General features: G+C 35.9%; 2 protein-coding genes across 2 annotated transcripts; both read right to left on the bottom strand.

The window, feature by feature from the left end:
- Positions 1–1,197: 1,197 nt before the first annotated feature.
- Positions 1,198–10,344, bottom strand: LOC118220761 (cytochrome P450 3A27-like). The gene is made up of 13 exons (XM_035404945.1): positions 10,172–10,344; positions 9,735–9,828; positions 9,431–9,483; positions 8,404–8,503; positions 8,177–8,290; positions 7,557–7,645; positions 7,194–7,342; positions 5,550–5,677; positions 5,336–5,417; positions 4,689–4,849; positions 2,960–3,186; positions 2,534–2,696; positions 1,198–1,669 (listed from the first exon to the last, which is right to left on the bottom strand). Exons 1-13 carry the CDS (start codon positions 10,240–10,242, stop codon positions 1,574–1,576), a joined length of 1,527 nt encoding a protein of 508 aa, XP_035260836.1. The 5' UTR covers positions 10,243–10,344; the 3' UTR covers positions 1,198–1,573.
- A 1,672-nt stretch (positions 10,345–12,016) lies between these two features.
- On the bottom strand, positions 12,017–20,635 carry LOC118220759 (cytochrome P450 3A30-like). The gene is made up of 13 exons (XM_035404944.1): positions 20,355–20,635; positions 19,718–19,811; positions 19,559–19,611; positions 18,510–18,609; positions 18,287–18,400; positions 17,937–18,025; positions 16,143–16,291; positions 15,792–15,919; positions 15,560–15,641; positions 14,843–15,003; positions 14,038–14,264; positions 13,469–13,631; positions 12,017–12,864 (listed from the first exon to the last, which is right to left on the bottom strand). The coding sequence occupies exons 1-13, from the start codon at positions 20,465–20,467 to the stop codon at positions 12,769–12,771; spliced, it is 1,569 nt and encodes a 522-aa protein (XP_035260835.1). The 5' UTR covers positions 20,468–20,635; the 3' UTR covers positions 12,017–12,768.
- Between the last annotated feature and the right edge of the window lie 3,412 nt (positions 20,636–24,047).

Raw genomic sequence — 24,047 nt, 5'->3', positions numbered from 1 at the left:
ATGGTTCTGACTGCCCATTAGGGTTTCCTTGAAGGATTGCTTCAGCTTTAAGAGAGTAATCCAAGTGAATGTTTTTTCTCTGTAAAAATAAAACAATCCTGGTTTGGAAAATTTTTGAAAATGTTACTGGGTCGATAGTTTTCAGAGGTGTAATTATGTTTCCATGAGAGAAATGGACTATTTTGGCAGCAGAACGAAACTTCACTAACTGGATATACACTTTGGCACAAAAAAAATGCTTGGAATCATATAAACTTAAAACCATCTAACACAAAAGAGCAGAAACTGCTGTGTACACCATACAAACATTATTTTGGTCTGTTGCCAAGAATTTATAGGCATGATTAAGTGTGATGTTATAAACAAAACTTTTTAAAAAGTGTTCACATTGATAACCCAATGTCTTGAATCCACTTTTTTGTGTAATATAAACATGGTTTGGCTAATTACAAATTACAAGTTTATCCAGTTATATAAAACATTTACCTGGAAGCTAAATGAAACATTTTAACATTTGTAATGAGGCATGAGTTTCTGCGGGAAAAGTAGGAGCAATGTTAACATTACATTACAGGCATTTAGCAGACGCTCTTATCCAGAGCAACTTACACAATTTTTTTTTTACATGGCATTACATTGCATCCACTTATACAGCTGGATATATACTAAAACAATTCGGGTTAAGTACCTTGCTCGAGGGTACAACGGCAATGTGCGACCCGGGAATCGAACGTGCAACCTTTCAGTTACAAGACCAGTGCCTTAGCTATTACACTACACTGCCTGGTAATCTATGACCAGCACCTTTGTATAAAGTTTTTGCTAATTATTGGCACAATGTGGATGGAGCATGGGTCTTGCATATTTATACCAAAATCATGCAAAGTAGGTTTAGAGTTAATCAACTGCATTAATCTTTTTGCATCAGTATTAGTTCACGATAAATGTTGTCCAGGTTTTTAACATATTATGTTGTCTGAATAACCACACTGTACATCAAAAGATTTGGGACAGATTTTTCTACAGAAGTGTGGGATTGGGGAATTTATGATTATTTAATTGACAATACAAGTAAGCTATTGAATGTTAAATGGGCTTGCCATAGGGATTTCCATAGTTAAGTCTGATTATGGTTAGATATGCTATTTACCATTTTGCTAAATAGTCAACTTAGTACAAAGCAAAAAAAAACAGGCCTTGTAAGTTACTGGAAATCTTTATTGTAAAATTGCTTACATTTATGCTAACTGAAATGTAGAGCCCAAATGTAGATAAAATATACAACGTTAGACAACATTCCACAGTAAATGTGATTTCAGACTGAAAGTTAAGGTAATGTGGCAAAAAGGGCCAAACAATTATCACACAAATCATTGCTGACCTTGTACAGGTAAAGATTTTTAATATTACTGATAAAACACTTAAAGCAAATCAGTAGACAATTAATTACTCACTGAAAATGATTACACTCATTGCATTGTAATCTTATACATAGCCCTTGGTATAATTTCAGAATGTCAGTTGTGCAATGTATTTACATGTTACATTTTCTGCCTTTTGTCTGGTCGTAATTTTATTCATCTTTGCTTACACTGTCACGTGGAACAAGCATCAGTTTTATTGGGTTTTTAGGAGCAACAAGTCCTAGAACGTCCAGCTCCAAAGGAATCTGGTGGAACACAAAAATGAGAAATTGTCTCAGACCTTACGAATTATAATTCTGTCCTCAATGGCCATGTGAAACACATTGGTGTTACCAATGGCAGAATGTTACAGTACAGAGTAGAGAAGTTCAAATTCTGAACTTATGCTAGACTGTCAGCCGGGCTGTATCTCTATCTACCCCCTTTTCCTCACTGGCTTCATTAGCGGTAGATGTAAATATTGGGGACACTTGTTTTCTCAGCTCACTTTTGACTGTGTTTCTTTTTGTTAAGATTTACTAGTTTAGCTCAGTTTACATTTTTGATCATTGGTTCCTGAAAAATGTTGAATATAAAATTAATCAGAACGATTATTATTATTATTATTATTAATAATAATAATAATAATAATAATAATAATAACTTTATTTATATAGCACCTTTCATACAGAGTATGTAGCTCAAAGTGCTTTGAGAGATCAACACAGTCATACAATATTAGAATAAAACCATATCACTATTGTTCCGAGTGCAGGGGTAGATAATTGCTATGGAGTTCCTCATGGACGAAAGATTATGGTCAGCAGGATATTCCGTGCCTAATTGCTCAACAGCAGCTGCTACAGTCTGTACATTGTTTGTATCTTCCCTATTTGCACAAGTTGTACTCTCTGGCAGAGTAACCGTGCAGCTCAGGTGGTATATTATGGAGTAAAAAGAAGTGGCAGTTAGCTGCATGTGTTTTGGAGGGAACGCATGATGCTAGAGAGTGCCCCCCTGAGGCTGCTGTTGCATCAGTTCTCAGATAATCTAAACACAGATTGTTTCTTTAAGACAAAAAAAACTGAAAAAGATAAATTCATCCATACTGAATCTTTAATAGGTCTCACCTCTGTCTCATCACAGGTAACAATGTTGAAGTTCTGAAGTATCTGAACCATAGCGAGTTTCATCGTTATAATGGCAAACCTCATTCCAATGCAGTTCCGAGGACCAGCTCCAAATGGCAAATAGGTGTGAGGGTCTATGCTGTTTTTGTTTTCCTTACTAAACCTATGTGAGGAATCAAGATGGAGGTTCACATATTTAGAAATTATACAGGCCTAAAAATAACATGCTAAATTTCAAGATTCAAAAATATAGCATGAAATGAATTTTCAAAATGAAAGGCAAGAAAAAGGTGAAGTCAGTTCATTTTGATATATTTCTATTCCTGTGAATTTAATTTGTGTGCTTTCATAAAGTTGCACAGCTAATAAATGGTCAAAATTGATACTGATCTGTCTGAAATTATACAATACTCAACAGCATCCTACCTCTCAGGTTTGAAGAGTTCGGGGTCTGACCACAAGTCAGGGTCACGGTGTAAGGCATAAGTTGGAATCATGACAACAGTCCCTTTCGGAATGGTCACCCCATTGATCTCAACGGTCTTCTTGCAAACCCTCTCAAGACGAGCAGCAATAGGGTAGAGCCTCAAAGACTCGTTCAGCACCATATCCATGTACTCCATTTGCATCAGTGGTTCATAGGTCACCGGGGCCTTCAAAAAGCAAAAATAAATAAATAAATAATTTAATAAATAAAAATAAATTCAGGAGGTTGTGCAGAACTCTGAGATGTTTTAAAGTAATATCAAAATACAGCCTTATTTAAAAATACAGTACTCTCTTGTTGCTATGCTAGTATTCTATAAACACATCATTGTAATCATTACATTTCTTCTACCACTTCTTTATTTAAAACTCTGTTGACTTTCCTACACTGTATGCTTTAGCAATAGTGGCATGTCCCTTCGTCTAATTTAAATTTACTTTTGGCTTTTATTGAAAAGAAAATGTGACAGGAAAGTGAAATGAAAATGTTTCCATTTAATTCTAACGTTTTCCCATCAATAAGCAATAATAATGTGCTTGGTAATGTGTAATTACTTATGATACTTATGGTATAATAACTATTCAGTTGATTGGTCTATCTGAGTCTGAGAGAATGGCATATACTGTGTTTTTCACATTTATAATTACTTGTGACAAGACTCTGGGGCCCATTTTCCAGAATCTATACCTCAGGGCGCGTGGGCGCATTTAAGTGTGCGCTGCGTGGGTGCACTGAGTGTGGCTACTGAATGTTGGTATTTTTGTGGCTAGAGGCAGGGAGTGTACGGCTTAATGTGCATGGTGCACCTGGGAAACTGGGCTGGGTTATACTGAATATATTTTCAGTGGGTGTGGTGCAGCTGGATTCATTAATAGCCAATCAAATTACCTCTTTTCATTCCCTTTAGAGCCCTGTACAATGCACACTGCTCTTAAAGGGAATGAAGAGATATTTAAATGGTTGATTAATCCCTGCTGTGAATTTCCATAGCCTATGGCTGCAAAGGAAGACATACTAATCAGTCATTTCTCACAAGACGTTCTTTTGTGGGAGGTGCAGAGTTGGCTGTTACTTTTTTTTTTTTCAAAAATTGAGTGGAACAAATCTCATACATAAGAGAAATTATTTTGAATTTGTTAAAATTAACAAAACTCCAGTGCACTAGCTTGCCATCTTACATTTAAAACCTTTAAAACTATATGTGACCCGTTCTATCATAATCTGTCGGAAGTTGCTATGTCCAATTTCATATAAGTTAAATGTTTCATCTTATTTTAGCATGACAATATGTTGGCTTTCATAATCTGTATGTCTTAATGCCAAATTCGGAGTAGAAATATAAGTTTGAAGCTTTTAGACATAAGATGCCAAGGAAATTAGCTACTAAAAGGTGCATCAAACTCCATGACAAAAATACCATTTTGTGAGTACAGGGGCTAGCAACACACCATGCGCCAGCCAGAAAATAGAGCCCATAGTGTCATTGTGAAACCTATGTGACAGGATGTGGGATCACTGTGTCACTTTTAAAGGACGATTTATGTTGCCAAAATGTTAAATAGTTATTTAAATGTAATGAATCCTAATGGTTCACTTTTCTCACAGAAGGTAAAAAAACTAATAACAGGCAATCATTGCCATTTCAATAATAAATTCTGTAGAGGTCACCTTGTTTGGAAAAACTTCATCAATTTCCTCTTGAAGTTTCGTCATTGTTTCAGGGTTGGTGGCCAGGTTGTAGGCCAAGAATGAGAGGGTGCTACTGGTAGTCTCATAACCAGCAAATATGTACATCATTGACTGGGAAAGAATTTCATGGTCTGTAAGACCTGAAGATTGAAACACACAAAATCATATATCATTCTTCTACTTGATTAAGTATTGAAATATAAATCTTCCTGCTGTTGGGACATGTAGAGGATAAGAAAATACTGTAAAAATAAACAGCGTAACTTGTAGCTATCAGCTTTTTGGGTGGTGTTTATTGAACTACTGTATACCGAGTATATATGAGTTAACAACACAAGAAAAGCAATATTTTTTTTAAATAATGTACTATAATGTGGTGGAATACTGTGCTGTAGGACGTACATTTTTGAGTGGATACAGTAAATATAATAATTCCCTACTCATCAGAGGTCCATCTGACAATGAGACCAGGGGCTCACCCCCGAGATTCTGCCAAATTGCAAACATTGCTTTCTAACTCTGGTCACCTGCAGCTAGTTGTTTTAATATATTCATCTTCTTTTTAAATTAAATTAAAGTTCTTTCAAATAATACATATTTTCTTTGTAGCTGATGTAGTAATATACCTTTGAGTGGTTCTCCTTTTGTGACTGTGCTCTTTTCAGGTATCTGGGAGTCCACCATCAGTTGTAGAAAATCCACACGATTCTACATTGAGGAGAAACCAAAGCTGAAGTCCAAAGCAAAGGTTTGATGCTTACTACTAATTTGCTTTTGAATGATATGTTCAAAAAATGTATTTATTATGATTCTGTACGTCTCTAATTTCTCCTCACTTACTTTGTGAACATTTGTTTGTCGTTCTGACTTTATTTTCCGAAGAGAGGCGTAAAAGAAATCTGTCACAGATGTTGGGAAAAGGGCAAAGTCCATTTTCTCCAGCAAGGGGGCCAAGAAAGGGAAGAATGCTGAAAAAAGATTGGACAGAAAAATTTGCAGGAAGAATTGATTTGCCAATACATTTGGTCTGCATATGAAGTTAAAACATTCAGTTAAAGTTATTCCATTATATAGTAAATTACATATAGTTGTGCTATTAGAACAGACTGATGTTGCAGTACTTCATTCCAAATATAAAGTTACTGTAGCTAACAGTAGCTATGCTATACACACATTGTAACAGCAACACAAAGCCTTATCAGTGTGCTGACACAAACCCTAGGTATCTAGTCTAACTCTGTAGTTTAGCACATTCAAACTAAATGCCTAGCTGATGGTTAAATAGATGTAGTTAGCAAAATGTAGTTAACTCACGCACATTTCTCCCCTTTTACCAATAATTTTCTTCCCTGGTTTTTTTAGATGTTTTTCAATATTTATGGCATTAATTGATGCTCTACTTTTATCCTAACATTAAATGTCATACTTGTATTGCTATGCCTGCATTTATCAATACTTTTTACGTTGCTCAACAACTCGATAAACAATCAGAACATAGATGCCTGTATTATGGCTAGTTAGCTAACATTTTCATACAATAAATTAGCTAGCTAGATACTATGTGTGTTAATGCAAGCTAAGTATTATATCAAAGCATGGTCAGATAATATGGAAACAAATTTTGGAAATCTGTTGTCTAGTTAATTTAAATAAGTAGCTTGGAGTTACAGCCATTTTCAGTTAGCTGGACTAACTTAACTTAGTCTACAGCTTTTACAACCACCTTCTTGCTATTTCACAGAGGTGAAGTTACAGGCTGTATTCTTGTCAGTTGGCCTACACCTTTTTAGTCAGAATTTTTATTTTTACACTAACTTGCTTGTCAAGCTATTGTTTGATTGCTAGGCAGAATTTCACAAAAGTTAGTAAATTAATTTAAAATGTGTTAATAAATCAAAACCATGTTCACCTTATATGCACAGATGTGCAATGCTTCCATGTAGAGTCATTTTTATAATATCCTTATTATAAGAACATAGCACGTAATTCTGAGAAAAGATTATGTTATTACAAAATAAGTAGTTATCTTGCTATTTCAGGGAAAGGCAATATAATTTCTTAATAATGAGTTATTTTATTATTTTGTAATAACATGATCCGTTCTCGTGAACTTCCATGAGTTGTAGCCTGAACTTCTTGTGTGATATAGACATCATGGTAGGTACTCTTGGATTAATCCAAGTTTATTTTATGCTTTTCTTGGTGAGGATGCTTCACAATTAAGAGGTATTAAATAATTTCACAATAGCTTGATCTTTTCTCATAATTATGTGTTTTATGATATAATAACAAGATCTGAAACTACGTGGGAGAATTGCACTTCCAAAGATATGAACCAATTTGTGTAGTTACAAAACAAAAATAAATAAATAAAAACTATACATTGACCAAGCAGCACTTTGAAGTCCATGTCATCTATTTCACCATAAAATGTTGAAAAAAACATAATGTGGACATTTTCAGGGTGTCTATATGATGTCTTACCTATCAAGACAAATAGAGGATTGAGCAGGTCAAATTTGAGCATTTTCTTAATGTTTGTGACAAAGGGGTCATCTGGGTTGCTGAGAGAGTCAATATCAACACTAAATGAGGTGCTTGTGACAACATCCATACTGTATGCACCAAAAAACCTGAAAAAGGCACAGAAACAAAACAAACCTTAAATATGTATACAAAGGATTATTTACAGTATTGCAAGACAACTGAGAATAGACGCTTACAGAAGAAAAATTAAGTTTTTACGATATTGGTAGGTCTTTACTTTGGTACCATAGATTTCTGACTCACACCCAAACTGTATTCAGTTATCCTCAATCACTTTATGTTGTATATTTCACGACTCACTCTTTCATGTTTGCTGCTTTCCCACAGTCAGCTGTTCTCTGCAGACCCTTAATTAAATTATCAGAGTGCTGTCTCATAATTTTAAACATCTGTTAAAAGAAAAAGGAATGCAAAGAAAAAACTTTGTTTGAAATTTTTAAACAATGAAAAACAGCATCCACGGAATCTATGCATCACTTGCTGCTACATTACGGCACATTTTATTGCACTACAGTCACTCAGCAGACCAATGAAATCAAGAAGAACTCGAATAAACTCATAAATAAAGGTATACCCATATTTCTTCTCCCGATTTTTAAATGCCCTATCACATTTGCAGTACCATTGCCAGAACATCCACTGTTAATTCAGAAGAGAGCAGACTAGCTAATTTCTTCCTAAATGTGTGTAGCCAACTTTTGTCACTTTGCAATCAACCTATCTGGGTGTGCAGTCTCTGACAAACTACAAGCACCTGCTTCACTGAGTAGACCTTGTGTAGGTGAGGCAGTGATTTATAAAGTGGCCTAAAGTTTGTTGTAATTTGTCTATGAAATATGTATGTAGATTTTCTACAGTAAAACGTGCGTTCCTGTAGATCCTGTGACCACGCTTATACAGAAAAGTAAAGGGAAGCTCACCTCTTTCAGTCGACCGCTGGTAAAAGAGGGTGAGAGAACGCCCCTAATTCTCTTCCACTCATCGTCTTCCACAACAGTTATTGCATCGTACAAGGGGCCATTCAGACGGAAGTTCTTAAAAGAGGACACATCAGCTTCAACTCAGAATACACAATTGCCAGCCTGTTTTGTGATGCTCATAATTTATTCTTGGTAATCAGACATTATTGTGATGAGTATTGACTTACTCTTCTGTTTGTGAAAAGGGAATAGCATTCTTTGATCAGAATAGTTTTGATCATTCCAGGATCCATAATGGCCAGTACTGGCTGTCTGCCATCATAAAAACTGAAATCAAGAAAATATCATTAAGCGTTGTCAAAATTAAGATTTCTGTTTAGAAACTGATAAAGTAGTACCGTAATTTGACATTTTAAAATAATTTTTAACTGGTTAGCAGGGTGTACACTGCATGAAAGCCAAATTGACAGTTAGTCGACTGCATTACATCACATGTATGTTACATTACATTCAGTTAGCAGACACACCTATTGAGAACAACTTACAGTTTAAGAAAACCTCATGTGGAGCTATGTTAGCAACAATGCCCGGCCTGGCTAACAACATTTCCACACCCACACGTGATTAATGTAGTAACTATATGTTAACTTATGTCAACTTAAAACCATAAACAGATCATACATTAATACAGCTAACATACACATAAAACCTTGAAAGCATGCTATAGCAATCATAAAGGCATTGCATAAGATAATAGTTAAAGGGTGGGAATAGGAAGGATGATAAGATGCAAAAGCTGAGCTTGTGTGGACTGTTCCACATCTCAGGGAGGTTTCTATTTTAACGTACTGAGGGAAGATCTGATATAAAAGTAATTAACCAAAGGTTTGTGTCAGTTAGTCTCATAACTTGACTACATTCCTGACCAGGTTTAAGCTGATATGAGATAGCATTTACCCTGTACTAACATTTCCAGAATGATAGGATAGGGTAAATTCTGCCAGCGTGTACACTTGTCCTGCTTTCTGGATGTCCTTTGAACAGTATGTTTCAGTCACAATGAACTTTGCAGGGACAGCTTTAGACTAGTATTTAATTTCGTGATGAGTGAGCTTGTGGTATGTTGTTTTTGTTGTTGGTTGTGGATTGTGGTTTTTACACTCCTCTATGATTTCCCCTGATACTGGTGAATATATAATTGATAAAACTATCAGTTGTGCAGATAGTTCCGGTGGTAGGTTATGAGATACCCACCCCCACATTTTCCCATATTTCGCAAAACACTCCATGTCAAAGTTGTGGAATCCCTGAAAATAAAGCAGGAAATGTAACATGACATCAGATGCTATTAAAATCTCCTTCCTTCCTCCAAAATAATTTGCTGGAAAGGTGTATTTTAAATAATGGCAAGCTATTTATACGTATTAGTACTTTTCAGTTCCTAATATTTTCACTGCAGTTACATTGTATTATAGCCTGTTCCACCTTCCCCCACACTATATTTCAGAACACAATAGCAGCCATAATTTCTATAAATTCTATATAAATATTAACCCACCTTTCGGTACTCCAACAGTGTTCCCAAAAAAGGTATGGGTTTAGGACCCAGAATTTCCAATTTTTTAAAGAATCCATATGGCCAGTAACCATATCTGTGAATATGAATGAAAGCAATGAAAATACAGAAAATACATTTCCCAGATATAATATGAGCTCTGACTGTAACTTTACATGTTATCAAATAACAATAGTGAGGACAGTTCAGAAGTACATTGTTACTTTAAGTGCAGATATCATAACACTGAATTGTTCAGCTGTAATAATGAGTTTAGATGCTATTTTCAGATCAAGTTGTCTCCATGCATTAGCTTTGAGTATAGTCACATTCAACAAAACGTTTATGGAAAAGACTCCTCTCACTGAAGCAACATCCCCCAGTTCCAGTTCCAATAAGCCACACACAGCAGCAAATATTCTAACAATAGTATTACTCACACTGTAATCAAGGTTAGGAAAATTATAAATAGGCCCCAGGTTGTTGTTGAGAATAACAAGAAGAAACTCATTGTAGATTCTTCAGTTCCACGTTGCACCTTGTGTCTATGTTCATTACCTCAGTGGTAATGACTTTGTACCAACTCAGCTACAGTTTATAGAACAGGCAGAAAACAGGCAAAAGTTCTCTCCAGAGTTAATGATTTGTGAATAGGTTGGTTAAGTAGATTTGAAGAGGTATTGCACTTTGATTCTTATATAAGACTGAGGGTGTTGTAATATGCTTTTTCACATGACTTTAATCGAGTAAAGGCCATACTTGGAAATGGCACTATATATGGCTTCCTTCGTGTATCAATGCATGAGTGAGAGGGAAGTGCATAAACACTTCCATTATAAATCTAAGTGGTTATAAACCATATGCTATCTGTTAAATAGCACAAGGCAGATATGTATGCAGTATGTCAGTAAATAATTGAAATAACAGTGTGGACTCCTGTCATGCCTACGTTTTATTATCATTATTTTTAAAATCACTGACCGGATGAATCAGCAGTAACACAGATTCAACCCCTGTACGCACTGCATAACCTGTACCACTGATCGGCAAGATAATGACAACTCAACGAAACTAGCGGGCAAATATAGTTGTTTTTATCTGAAAGTCCAAACTATGTCATTTATGAAAAACAATAAAGAAATATTATTTCAAGTGATTTGTTTCTGAGCTTTATTCCGTTTTCAGCGCACAGAGGAGTCAATGATACTCTGATATGCCGATTCATTTTCTCTAGTGTGCAGCAACTAAGAACTAATTAATACAACATTCAGTGATTTTTGTTTGAAAACAAGATGGGAGAAGAACGAGCAAAAGTACAAATGGTAAAAACCGTATAAGGTTTTGATGTTCAAATCTGCTTATTTATCATTTGAAATATTTGTTGTTTGATCTGGTATATACTTTTTAGCGATAGTCATGACCCTGCAAGCCATTTAATTGTGCAATTTTAATTGCATTGATTATAATTAATATAAATGTATAAATTATAAAATAAATTGTATGTGAAAGTAAACTCATTGTCCTCATACAAGGACATAATTTTTTGTCCCTGTATAGCAAGGAGAAATTTAAAATGCACACAAACATATGGTCCGGGTCTCAGGAAGAGAGTGATTGGCCACACCCACTCTCACTTACAAGCCATTATGTCATTGACCACGCCCACCTGGACTAATTCCCACCAAAATTCATATTTTAACTAATACTGTGTGTCCCCAGATTTTGTCTACGTGGTTTTGTTTCATTCCGTCATTTGGTTTCTGAGATAAGTGATGACCAATTTTGTTGTAGAGCTTTTTCACAAGATCATGTATACTAAGTTTTGTGAAAATCGGACATACAGTGTGGGAGTTATTATTATTTTAAAAGTAAAAAATTTGGTTCTTTACTTACAGCACATCTGTTTACAGTATATTGTTTGGGCCTCCAAGTAACCTGACCAGGGTGCCAATGCTCAGGTCTCTATCATTTACCATCTCATGGGAAATTGCAAAAAAATGGGTGATAATAATAATAATAATAATAATAATAATAATAATAATAATAATAATAATAATAATAACAACAATAACAATTGGGTTTCAGCCATATGGGCTTGGAACCCTGATAATAATAAGCAGCATCATCATCGCCATTCTTATTGTCATCTTCATCATCATACACAGGTATGTCAGTCCAAATGGAAAGTTTTAAAGAAAATCTTTATTTACTTTTGTATCATCACATGTTAGTTTCATTCTTTGCTATGAGTTAATATTACCCACCTGTATATTAAATGGGACAGATGTGGCTTATAGTTTATTCTGTATAGTGTTACTTCAAATAAGCATGCATAATACAAATGAACAAATGAACTGTTGACCTGTATCACATCATATAGCACACATGCCTACATACAGCATGCTACCCAACTGACTGTCCAGGCCCCTGTGCTCTCCCAGCTGGACTATTGCAGCTGTGTCCTGGCTGGTCTCCCAGCAGATGCCATCCAGTCCCACCAGCTGATCAGTTTGAGGAAGCAGAAGAAACATAACAGCTTTGGAGTATATAACATCGCCCCGATATCATACTTTCACAAAGCAACATATATACTATTCCAATGACAAGTAGTGATCTAGTCATATGTGACCAGTCCTTTTATTTCTTCAGTTTATTACCACATCACAAAAAAAATGTGTTAAAAATAATTGTATGGGAAAATACAGAAATTACTAACTGAAAATGATAATTTGGCAAAATAGGTTAAACAGTAATTTCCCCAGTCACTGTTGACCCTATGAAGATAAACTACTCAAGTATTAAGTATTACAATGGTCATTGGATTTGCAAAATACCTCACTGAGTCTGAAAAGCGGATTTAAAGAATAGTTATTAACATATTCAAAGAAAATATTTTGAAACTGATAGACACTATGTCAATTACTTCATTCTAACTGTGCACCTGCAGGATGACCTCTGTGAGGTCAGTTATGCAACATACAGTATATTATTTACATACAATCATGTCTAATGTCCTGATTTCAGTACAATGATTATTTTATTCCTCTTTGTTTGTGATCCCACGTGGAACAAGCTTCAGTTTTACTGGGTTTTTAGGAGCAAGAAGTCCTTGAATATCCAGCTCCAAAGGGATCTAAAGACAGACAGAAATAGTCTATTTGTGTATCAGTAAATCAGGCCACATCAGTTAAAACTGCAAGGTCACTGACTGAAGAGCGCACATCAAAACCATAAGAGCATATAAAAAAGAAGCTTTAATAATTACATACTGAAATCAGTAGTACAAGTATCTGAGTCTTCTTGTCCTATATAAAATGGACAACTCCCCATGAAATAAATAACGATATTGTAAAAAAAAGGTATATATAACAGACAAACAAATTGTGTATTTTTACATGAGACATAATTAATACTTTTAAAAAGCAAATAAATCTATCATCATAACTTCTGTTACTCTTGTGGGTAATGTTTGTGTTCCATTTTACTCCTTCCAAATAGATCACATTTGTGTTATATCTTGCCATGCACAAGATTAAAAAAATAATACTGCTACTCGATCTTCAACTGGAATCTCAGTGTGTGTGACTCTCTTCCTCCTTCGTGTCTCTTCTGAACAGTTGAAACAGTACTTAGTTTCCTAGTCATTCACAATTCCAACAACAACAATTATAATAATTTACTACGCTGGTAGAGAAATTAGAAAACAAATGCATGAACAAAAATTGAATTGGCCTCACCTCTGTCTCATCACAGGTAGCAAAGCTGAAGTTCTGAAGTATCTGAACCATGGCGAGTTTTATGAGGACAAGGGCAAACCTCATTCCAATGCAGTTCCGAGGACCAGCTCCAAATGGCATATAGACATAGGGGTCTATGCTGTCTTTGTTTTCCTTACTAAACCTATGTGGGGAAGGAAGATGGAGGTTCACATATTTTGAAACTATACAGGCTTAATGACAATTTAGCCTAAAAAGGCAAAAACAAAGCATGAAATGAATTTTCTAAATGAAATTAAAGAGAAGGTGGTCTGTTCATAATTTTGGGTGTCTATTCCTGTGAATTTAATTTGTGTGCTTTCTTAAACTTGCACAGTTAATAGATGGTCAAAATTTATACTGAGCTATCTCAAATTATCTGTCACAAATTCATGTCTCAAAAAGAAAGGTAAGGGCAATGAAAGGTATGTTCCTCATTTTGAGATGACATTATCCATTGAGCTTAATTTTCTTAATTTTTCTTAAACTTAAACATATTCTAAAGTCAAAATGTCCTTTGAGTCTCATTGACATTTTTCAGAGCATCCTACCTCTCAGGTTTGAAGAGTTCGGGTTCTGACCACAAGTCAGGGTCACGGTGTAAGGCATAAGTTGGAATTGCGACAACAGTCCCTTTCGGAATGGTCACCCCATTGATCTCAACGGTCTTCTTGCAAACCCTCTCAAGACGAGCAGCAATAGGGTAGAGCCTCAAAGACTCGTTCAGTACCATATCCATATACTCCATTTGCATCAGTGGTTCATAGGTCACCGGGGCCTTCAAAAAGAAAGATAAACATCCCTTCATATCTGAGAGAAATTGAATACTTCATTAAGATTGTATTTACTTGTGGAAAATTGTCTCGCCCCACCTTTGTGCTATGCCTGTAATCACACTGATGACATTGAAGTTCAAGTGAGTGCAATCCTCTGATACACTCATCTGTAAGCTAATGGCTGTGCTTCATACTAAAAGCCACATGGAATTCTATTGGAGTGCTAGTTTTGATTGGATGAGAGGTAAATCTCTCACTGATGATAGCAGGTAACCTGCAGAATTATTTTGAGTAGCTTGGAGTGTTTTGATTGCAGTTACCCAAAGAACCCTAACGTCCAGTGGAATGAAAACAACTGTGTCCAGGTACTGTCCATTCTCTGTGATATTTGGTTTGTAGCCCTGCTTACTGTCAATAGTATGACCTATATGAGGAAATGTATGTGCATAACAGTTGTTAAATCCTGATATTGTTCTAATCCTCTCTATGTGAAAGACGAAAATAAACCTGACTGAACAATTTCAATTTTCATTATGAATTCAAAGCCTTTGAAGGGGCAACGATTCACCCCAGGGTTCACCTTGTTTGGAAACACTTCATCAATCTCCTCTTGAAGCTTCTTCATGGTTTCAGGGTTGGTGGCCAGGTTGTAGGCCAAGAATGAGAGGGTGCTACTGCTAGTCTCATAACCAGCAAATATGAACATCATTGACTGGGAAAGAATTTCATGGTCTGTAAGACCTGCAATGAAATACAAATGAATATTGTCCACTACTGAGTATTGAAACCTAGTTTTTCCAGTTGTTATGAAGCATAAAGGATAAGGACAAGTATAAAACAAATAGTATGAATAAAATGTTCGAATATTCTATGTTCAGTGGTTGCATCAAATGAAAGATATAACAGCAACAATGCTCACATGAGATTCCCTCTGTTCATGTGAATGTGATTGATGTTTCTTATGTTTACTTAGTGACAAAGCTTTATTAAAATTGCACTATTGTACACAGCATGCTCACACCTACATCATCCAAAAGGCAGTCTTTTCTATGGGTCATAGAGATATATAACAATGATGGGGGGGAGGCTGTGCTGGAGGACGCACACATTTGAGCAGAGTATGATTCAGAAACAGGCTCATTAACAGTGAGAGGTGGTGTTCAAACCTCTGATTTGATTTCTCTATTTGACGTCCTGCAGTTCATTGTCTTTCAATATTTGTTTTCCTTTGATAAATTCATAATGAATCAGTTATTCTCTTTCAAATAATTGCCTTGCACTTGATTTAGTGATATACCTTTGAGTAGTTCCCCTTGTGTGCCAACGCTCTTTTCATGTATCTGGGAATCCACCATCAGTTGTAGGAAATCCACTCGATTCTACAGTACATTCACAGCACCATATGCAACCACATTATTAACAATTTTGTTTTAGGTTATAACAGTTTGGTTTATGGATCATGATTCTTTTATAAAATATTCAAATAAGAACTGTATGGAAGAAAGTGTCATTTATTTTCTCTCACTTACCTTGTGAACTTTTATTTGACGTTGTGACTTTATTTTCTGAAGGAAGGTATAAAAGAAATCTGTCACAGATGTTGGAAAAAGGGAAAGCTCCATTTTCTCCAGCAGTGGGCCCAGGAAAGGGAAGAATGCTGAAGAAATAAAATGGAGTACAGGCGTAAAAATAAACTTCAACAGAGAGGGAATTAGACTCAAGCATTTATATAATATAGTAATGTAGTATATAGCATAGTAAAGTTTAGTAGTGTAATATACTGACCAATAGCACTGAGGTGTAGATGGCATTAGTTAATGTATACAATAATCAGTTTTATCATAAAATGAAAGAATGTTGTAACCTTGAGTAGCTTTTACCTATCAAAAGAAACAGTGGATGGAAGAAACTGAATTTAAGCATTTTCTTGATGTTTGTGACAAAGGGGTCCTTTGGGTTGTTGAGAGAATCAATATCGACACTGAAGGAAGTGCTGGCGACAACATCCATACTGTATGCACCAAAGAACCTGAAACACAAGGAACACCAGCAGCAAAACATAAACTACACAGTGAAAAGAACAACTAAAAAAGAGCAGGATAATGTTCTCTTAAACTAACATACGGTACAATTCTTACATTTCATTACAATTCATGCTGCCTGGCTACAGCATACCTAATGGATAGCGTAAGATTTGGGGTATTGAAGTTATCAAAGAATTGCTGTGATAACTGAGTCTCTCGACTGCCTGGATTTAAAAGTTTTTTTTTGAGTTTTCTGGGGCAAGCAACAGTTCCAGCTCCTGCTCAACCTCCCCTTCTGACAACCCAACAGAGTCTTTAAGTGAATTTCCCAGCCACCTAGCTCGAAAAAGAACAAGGGTACAAACGTTACCTAAAGAAGTGTAATGAAGGTTAAAAAAATTAATAAAAATAAGGAGAATTAAAATAAACAATTTTTTTGACCGGCGCCGAGATGTTCGGCCACCAGAATAATCTCCCTTGTGCTTGGAGAGAGTGCTGGCAAGCCTTACCAGGCTTAGTGTAGAGACAATCACAAACAGGGAGCTCTGTTTCAAAGTCTTCCCTGTTATCTTGCTTGTTATTTTTAAGAGATTTAATATTTGCATGTCTAGATATATAGGGAACAATAAAAGCGGAAAATTAAATTTTCCAAGCTTATCTAGGGAAATGGGAGGGGTATCATTACCAAACTTTCAACTTTTTCAACTGTTATTGGACCGCCCAAATGAAACACATAAGTTGGTTTCTGGACAGATGCGACTCACTATGGGTCGGCATTGAATCTTTTCATGCTAACCAAGAATCTTAAATCCCTCCCATTCATTCATAACAGGAGTCAGATTAAAGTAGGAACCGATTGTATAATGCATTAAGACTCTTTTATAATGTTCACAAATGCATGTTTTTTTTGGTGTTTTTTTCTCTTTTTTATTTTTATCCTTTCTCCTGTTCCTGATGTGTGCTGGGCATGATTAATTCTGTCCATTTTCTGACCTGATGTAGTTATTGTAATGTGACCCTGCATGTGAAAAACCAATAGAAATCATAATTCCAAAAAAAAAAAAAAAAAAAAAAAACCCTGTTGCACCTGAATTTAGCTTAGTGCAAAATAAATGTAGTAAATGTGCAAAAAGGGATCAATGGGTGAATAAGAGCAAGAATTGGCATTATGGTGAAGTACATCTAGCAATTTGCCAACTCAATACCTGGTAAAATTTATATAAATGATCCCATTTGGCATTACAAAGCTATAATATATCTGGGAAAGTAATTGCTGAATTGCATTGGAATTTGCTGTGCACAACCATGTTCCCAAGAGGAAATACCTATTGAATTTGGTTCAGAACTCATGCCATTGTTCACTTTCGTAAATAACTTCCACACACCTCTCATATACCTGAGTGTCACACGTGTGTGTGTATGTGCACCCAGAGGTCAGTGAAGAGGTCTATGGATGTTAAAACAAGTTGAGTGCCCCTGATCTATCTTCTGATCTGTGAGCACAGTAGATCAGTAGATCTGCACTAATCACAGGAGCAGACTCAGCCGCTCTGTTCCCAGTAAAGGGGCTCACGGTGTGCTGTGGGAAATGAAGGTGGGATTTTCGGTGAACCTGTCGGTCACTACACCTCTATCAGCGGTGCTACTCACTCTTTCATTTCTGCTGCTTTCCCACTGTCGGCTGTCTTCTGCAGACTCTCAATTAAATTATCACAATGGTGTTTCATGATTGTAAACATCTGTGAAAATAAAAAAGGTATTCAAAATATTTAAAAAAAAAAAAAGTACAATCCTTTTGGAATATCCTAAAAAATAAACAATTTCCATATTGTCCTCATTGCTTTTGTGTTTTTCATGAAGTCACATTATCTGGGGCAATTTGTACAAAGGCCTTGACTCAAGTAGACTATGCTCTTTTCTGCTTGCCCTCTCCCAAGGGAAAAATGATTAATTTTCTTTGTGAAGAATCACAGTTTTTGTAAGAGCTGGGGGAAGCTCGCCTCTTTCAGTCGACCGCTGGTGAAACAGGGTGAGAGAACACTTCTGATTCTCCTCCATTCATCGTCCTCCACAATGGAAATAGCATCGTACAAGGGGCCATTCAGACGGATATTCTGAGGACAGAGGATGCATTTCTGAATACAATGATGCCTGCTACTAACACTGCAATGTTCTTAACTTATTCTTGTTAAGCAGACACTCCGTGATGTAGTATTGGCTTACTCTTCTGTTGGTGAAAAGTGAGTAGCATTCCTTGACCAGGATAGTTTTGATCATTGCAGGATCCATAATGGCCAGTACTGGCTGTCTGCCATCGTATAAACTTGAAGAGGATTACAAAAGTTAAATTTAAAATAACAGTTTAAACTGAAATATTAAAAAGGAAAAAAAAAACCACTGCTTTCATTCAGATTACTGTGAAAAAGACAATCTGCAATCTGTACAATCTACAAATGATTACTTGAAAATGTTTGGGTAATGCAATAAGGCACTTTTATTTCAACCTTTTGCAGTAAAGTCCCTGGGCAAATCCCCTTTCTTCACAATTTTGGCCCAGATCCACCAAGAATAGTTGAATTATAGACAGTTAACAGGATGTTCATATTATTATGCAATGTGTGATCCAAGTTCCAGTAACAGTACTCAATCTGAGTGACTGTGTAATTATCTGATTAACTGAAGTTTTCTTGATATAGGTCGTTAATGCTTCAGGTTAACTGAGTATGAGAGTAAATCACACACTCAGACTGAAAAGCAGTGAAAAGCATCTAGTGAAACCAGTATTCTATTTTATTTACTGTAACCACTTGTTAAATTTTTTGGAAGCAAGAAAACCAAGGACAATGTCGCACAAAGGAATGAATTGTGGGCTGACACCAACTGGCCAACAGCAAAATCTCAATTAAATGGACTATTTCAATATACCATTATCTGGGAAATTGGTAGTAAATTACAACTTACCCAGCAAGGGCAATGCATATTTGCTAATATTCAACACTGGATATTGCTGTCTGTTTCAAGGTATGTTCTGAAATAGGGTAATTCCTTCATGGAAAATCATGTTGGATCATCTTCTATGCAATTATCTATGTCTTTATCTGGCACAAGTTCTATCCTCCTTCCTTTACATTGGCTTGCCCCATTCCATTTATGATATCAGCAACATTGCCAGGGTCCAATGGTACTGTATGTTCAACTCCAAATTACTAAAGCATTTCATTGATTCCACAGTATATTCATTTAATTGAACTGTATCAGAAATGAATACTCACCCCCAGATTTTCCCATATTTCTGGAAACACTCCAAATCTGCATTTTGGAAACCCTGAAAACAAGGAAAGAAACTGTGAATTTAGTGAAACTACACTTTTCTCTCTTTACTGTAAAAATCATACAGTGTTAATTCCTATAAGTATTAAATGTTAACACACCTTTCGGTACTCCAGTAGTGTTCCCATAAAAGGTATGGGTTTGGGTCCCTTAATTCCCAGCTTTTTAAAGAATCCATATGGCCAGTAACCATATCTGCCAATAGAAATGAAAAAGGTAATGTTGAACGGCGGCATTAGGAATGTTGTCCAAAAAAGAAACCCCCAAACTATTAGGGTTCAGTTCCTGCTTAAGCCCACTTATTTTATTGCCTAATGACAGGCGGAATTGAACTATCACAAAAAATGTTCCTAATTTATGAAGTAATACATGTTCTGAATTCTTACAAAAACTTAAGGTCACTTATGACTGAAATCTACAAAAATAAATTAAAGTTAGTATGAAAGACAAATCAGTGTAGTGATTAAACTGAATAATACCCTCTGTCCAATTCTAGTATAAAACAAATAACATCAACTACTGTACTACAGTATGGGAGTTTAACTAAATAGACATTTACAAATGACAAAGCCATTGTCATTATCAGTGATAGTAGATGCTGTTTTTTAACCTATTTTTGTACAATATGTCATTCAAGGCTTAAATGTCATCAGATTTTCAACACAACCTGCTTAATATTATGGCAGTAACAATATGCTATATACTGAAAACTAGCCAAATGAATATAATATTACTTACGTGACAATCAAGCTTAGAGAAAATAAAAGGAGGGCCCAAGTTGTTGTTGAAAAAAGCAAGAGGAAACTCATTGTAGAGTCTTCTGTTGTCCTTTCAGAATTCACACCTTGCATCTTGTAAAATGACCTCAATGGCAGTCTTTTTGTGACAAGTTAGGCATGAAGGTCTGCCGCAAAAATGTGTTAAAAGGGTAGTGCCTTCCGTCAATGACTTTGCAGAGCCCTTGTGAAGGAGAAGTCTGATTTGATCCAGGAAATTATATCTGCCATGACATTGTGCAATGCTTTATTATGCTGTGAAACCTGTGACTTTGCCAGCGGTACTTTCCCCTCCCATTGTTTGTCTTGCTATTGGTCATGAGAAATAGAGAATTACATCATTCTCCAATAACTCGAGATCGTGATATCACACATTACTTTGATATTCTTTTTTCATGTACAAAGTTCAGACCATGAAACTCAATACATGGGGGCTGATTCAGACCCAACATAGGCACGCAAAGTCAACATAAGTACAAAATTGTGCACCTTGGCAGTTTAAGCGCATTAGACTTAGCTGGCTAACTGGGGCATAAGTGCGGGATTTGTGAATGGAGGTTATGGGTTAAGCCTCCATTACACCAACACAATGCAAGGCCTCACTATCTGTCATTGATTCTCAGTGGAGAGGTTTCTTTAGCAGATTGCGGTCCTGTTGTGGTGAGGCTCTGAGGCCTTCCTACCTATGCAGTGAGGTGTAACTGAAATGACATTTTTATTGACACTGTGGAAGAAATCTGGTTTTCACATGCACCCACATGAGCTTAGTTGGATAGGCTAATGCATTTACTTGTATTATAAAGCATTCATTATTTAAGGGAAAAAACATATTAAAATGATTACATTTAGATTTTGATGTGCTGCTTATTCTTATTATTCAACAGTTGTTCTTATTCTTTAAAATCAAACCTAGCTCAGCCCATTTCTGGTGAAGGCCAGGCAAGCAAGATCTCTCCATTAAAGAAAGGAGTGTTTTAACATTGCTGGAGGGAAGTCCTCAGAGTTGTTCTTTCCAAAGTATTTCTCTTTGGATGGACTTGTTGGCTATACTGTATAAGCTTTAAATCATCATAGTTGGATAGCAAGTTTCCCAGATCAGCAAGGAAAGATGTAATATCACCAAAAACCCAGCCTACATCCATAACATATCAATAGCTAGCTAGTTTTCAAGCTAGATAGGTAGGCTCACAGAGGGTGAGAGCCCCTGTTACAATCTATTATCACTTGTATTATGCAAGGGTATCTATTTACCCAAAAACCTCTGAACCAAAAGCAATACTTTTTTCACAAACTGCCATGCATAGTGAAATTTATCACCACAAAAATGACTGATGAGGTTCATCATTTCTTTTATTTAGCTAGGTAGGTAGGTTGGTTTCAACATTGAAACGAAAACAAAAATCAGTCGTAGAATAGAGCCCATTTCCAGTTTCATGCTGTGCTTCAATCCCCGGCCCCAGCCACTCTCTCCAGGTCCTATATACACTCTGTGGGCCGAGGGTGTGCTTTCCTGTCTTGTTATACATACATCTAACTGCACAAACTCGGGATATACCAGCCAGTTTTTGACTTAAGTTGACTTTGTGCCTATTTCTCCAGTCTGAATAGGCCCGTAAATGCATAATAGTGTAACAGAAACATTTTTGTTAATGATTGTGCTTTATTTACTCATGTGGATTTTTACCGTTTGTAAGTTGAACATAATACTACCAAGTCACCTGTTCACAAGCCCGGATGGTGCACTATGGACACAGTAGGACGAACTTGCCAAGCTGGCCTGACACACCCTTTCACTACAGGACTGTTTTTCCTGCCGTTTTACCTTTCGTGTTACCTAGTGTTAGTGACTCACACTGTGGGTAATTCTCCTGACAGTCACTCTAAGTTGCTATCTGCAGACTGCATGCTTTCTCAGAAAAATTGCTGTAGTTTAATTAATGTACGGCATTGCTCTGGTTCTTTCATTGTTCGGAAATGTGAGAAACCAGTTTGGCTTCTACTTTATCCAGTGCCTGGTTAATATTGCGGTATTTTCACTTAGCTTAATTGTAGATTCGGATTTCTGTGGACCTTTTATTGCTGCACCTGACTGTAAATCCTTCATTGAAGGGTCCCAGCTCATTTTCCCAACACAACCTGGAAATGACTAGATATAATAAATAATATTTATATATAAAAACATCATAAATATGTTTATATCAAGACATTATAAAATAATCTCCAAAGTCCTTGAGTTGACAGTTTATCTGCAATGAAACGTTCAAAAGCACAACAAGTGTTTCAAGCACTACAGAACGAGCTGCCTTTTTGCGATGTCCTTGAAGAAAACAACTTCAGGTCTTTTTTTTTTTTTTTTTAAATTATATTTCTTAATGTTATTCCTTGAATGTACAGTACTGTATGTCATGCCCAAGTACGGGAATTAAAATATGAAAGGAAAAAAAAGCTTGCTTATTTGATGTCAGTTATAACCTTGGAACTAACTTTGTGCTTATACCAGTTTGCAATGTATGCACTATTTGTTCGTAATTATAACTCGTCACATGCTATACTGCTGTTACTGCACACAAATTCTGTGATTATGAAATCAACTCAGTGCCCTTTTATCTCAGTTATACTGCAGGTGAAAGGAGGAAAGGGGTGTATTATGTACTCTGGCTGGCATGTTTACTCTTGACTGAACTTTGTTCCTTTACTAATGAGTTTATTAGACAGCAGAAAGTAATGACAGGAAGTGTCAGAGACTTGCTGAATTTAGGCTATTCATTTAGTACGAAATGAGATGAAACCTGTATTTACCTCAGGAAATTAAATGTTTTTACAATGTAAAAAATCTTTGATTGGACTAATACTGAATTGTGACAGGTGCAGGTTAGAGAATTTTAGGTGTAGGGGCATAATTTGGGTTAATTTTATTGACAAGCATGTGAACAATCTGTATTTACATTTTTTAAAGAGGCCATAAACATGCAGTAGCACAGATTAATGTTCTGTCTAATCTAAAAAAAAAATGTATTACAAAGGTAAAGATAAAAGGTCTTTCACCCTTTGGTGTTAGAAAAATACCTGTCTACCTCTGGGAGCTTTTTATTGAGTTTTAGCCATAAAAGACAAGTTTACCTACCTTTGAATGGCAAATTTTAGTACATGCGAAATTCTATCTACATGTAAAATTACCTCTAAATATAATCCCTACATAAAAAATTCCCTTCTTCAAAATTTTAAACAAAGCTTACGCCATTGAATAAAATGTAGTCTTTAAATCTCTATCACGAATTGGTCATATTAGAAAGTGTGAATGCGAATGATGGATGCAACAACTTGATAAGCCCAGCTTGACTGTTTCCAGAAAATTGTAAGGAAAATGAGTTGTTTATAGAACATACATGTAATATAGCTAATGTGATGGTTAAGAAAACGGACTGAATATCCAGTTTTTTTCATACTATTAGATAACTGAATAAATGTAAATATACTTTTAGATAACTGAATGTCTTTAATGAGCTGCATATCTGTTAAATGAAAACTGCAAGGTTCCCCTGAACTGGCATTTAGCTGATGGTTACCAGCAAAAAGGAGCCAGAAATGCCCAGTGAGCTCAGGCTTATAATGGACTTTATGTACCTATCAGTCCTGAAATGGAAAAAATGACAGG

Source organism: Anguilla anguilla, chromosome 2 (genome assembly GCF_013347855.1).
Source record: "Anguilla anguilla isolate fAngAng1 chromosome 2, fAngAng1.pri, whole genome shotgun sequence".
Taxonomy (NCBI): domain Eukaryota; kingdom Metazoa; phylum Chordata; class Actinopteri; order Anguilliformes; family Anguillidae; genus Anguilla; species Anguilla anguilla.
This window is presented reverse-complemented; position numbering and strand designations above follow the sequence as displayed.

Coding starts and splice junctions, on each gene's coding strand:
- LOC118220759 (XM_035404944.1), bottom strand. CDS start 20,467: ATGCAAGGTGTGAATTCTGAAAGGACAACAGAAGACTCTACAATGAGT. Junction 13,632..14,037: donor GAACTCTTCAAACCTGAGAG/GTAGGATGCTCT, acceptor TTCCCCACATAG/GTTTAGTAAGGAAAACAAAG. Junction 12,865..13,468: donor CTACCTGTGATGAGACAGAG/GTGAGGCCAATT, acceptor GTCTGTCTTTAG/ATCCCTTTGGAGCTGGATAT.
- LOC118220761 (XM_035404945.1), bottom strand. CDS start 10,242: ATGAGTTTCTTCTTGTTATTCTCAACAACAACCTGGGGCCTATTTATA. Junction 9,829..10,171: donor TTCCTAACCTTGATTACAGT/GTGAGTAATACT, acceptor TCATATTCACAG/ATATGGTTACTGGCCATATG. Junction 8,504..9,430: donor AAATATGGGAAAATGTGGGG/GTGGGTATCTCA, acceptor TCTTGATTTCAG/TTTTTATGATGGCAGACAGC.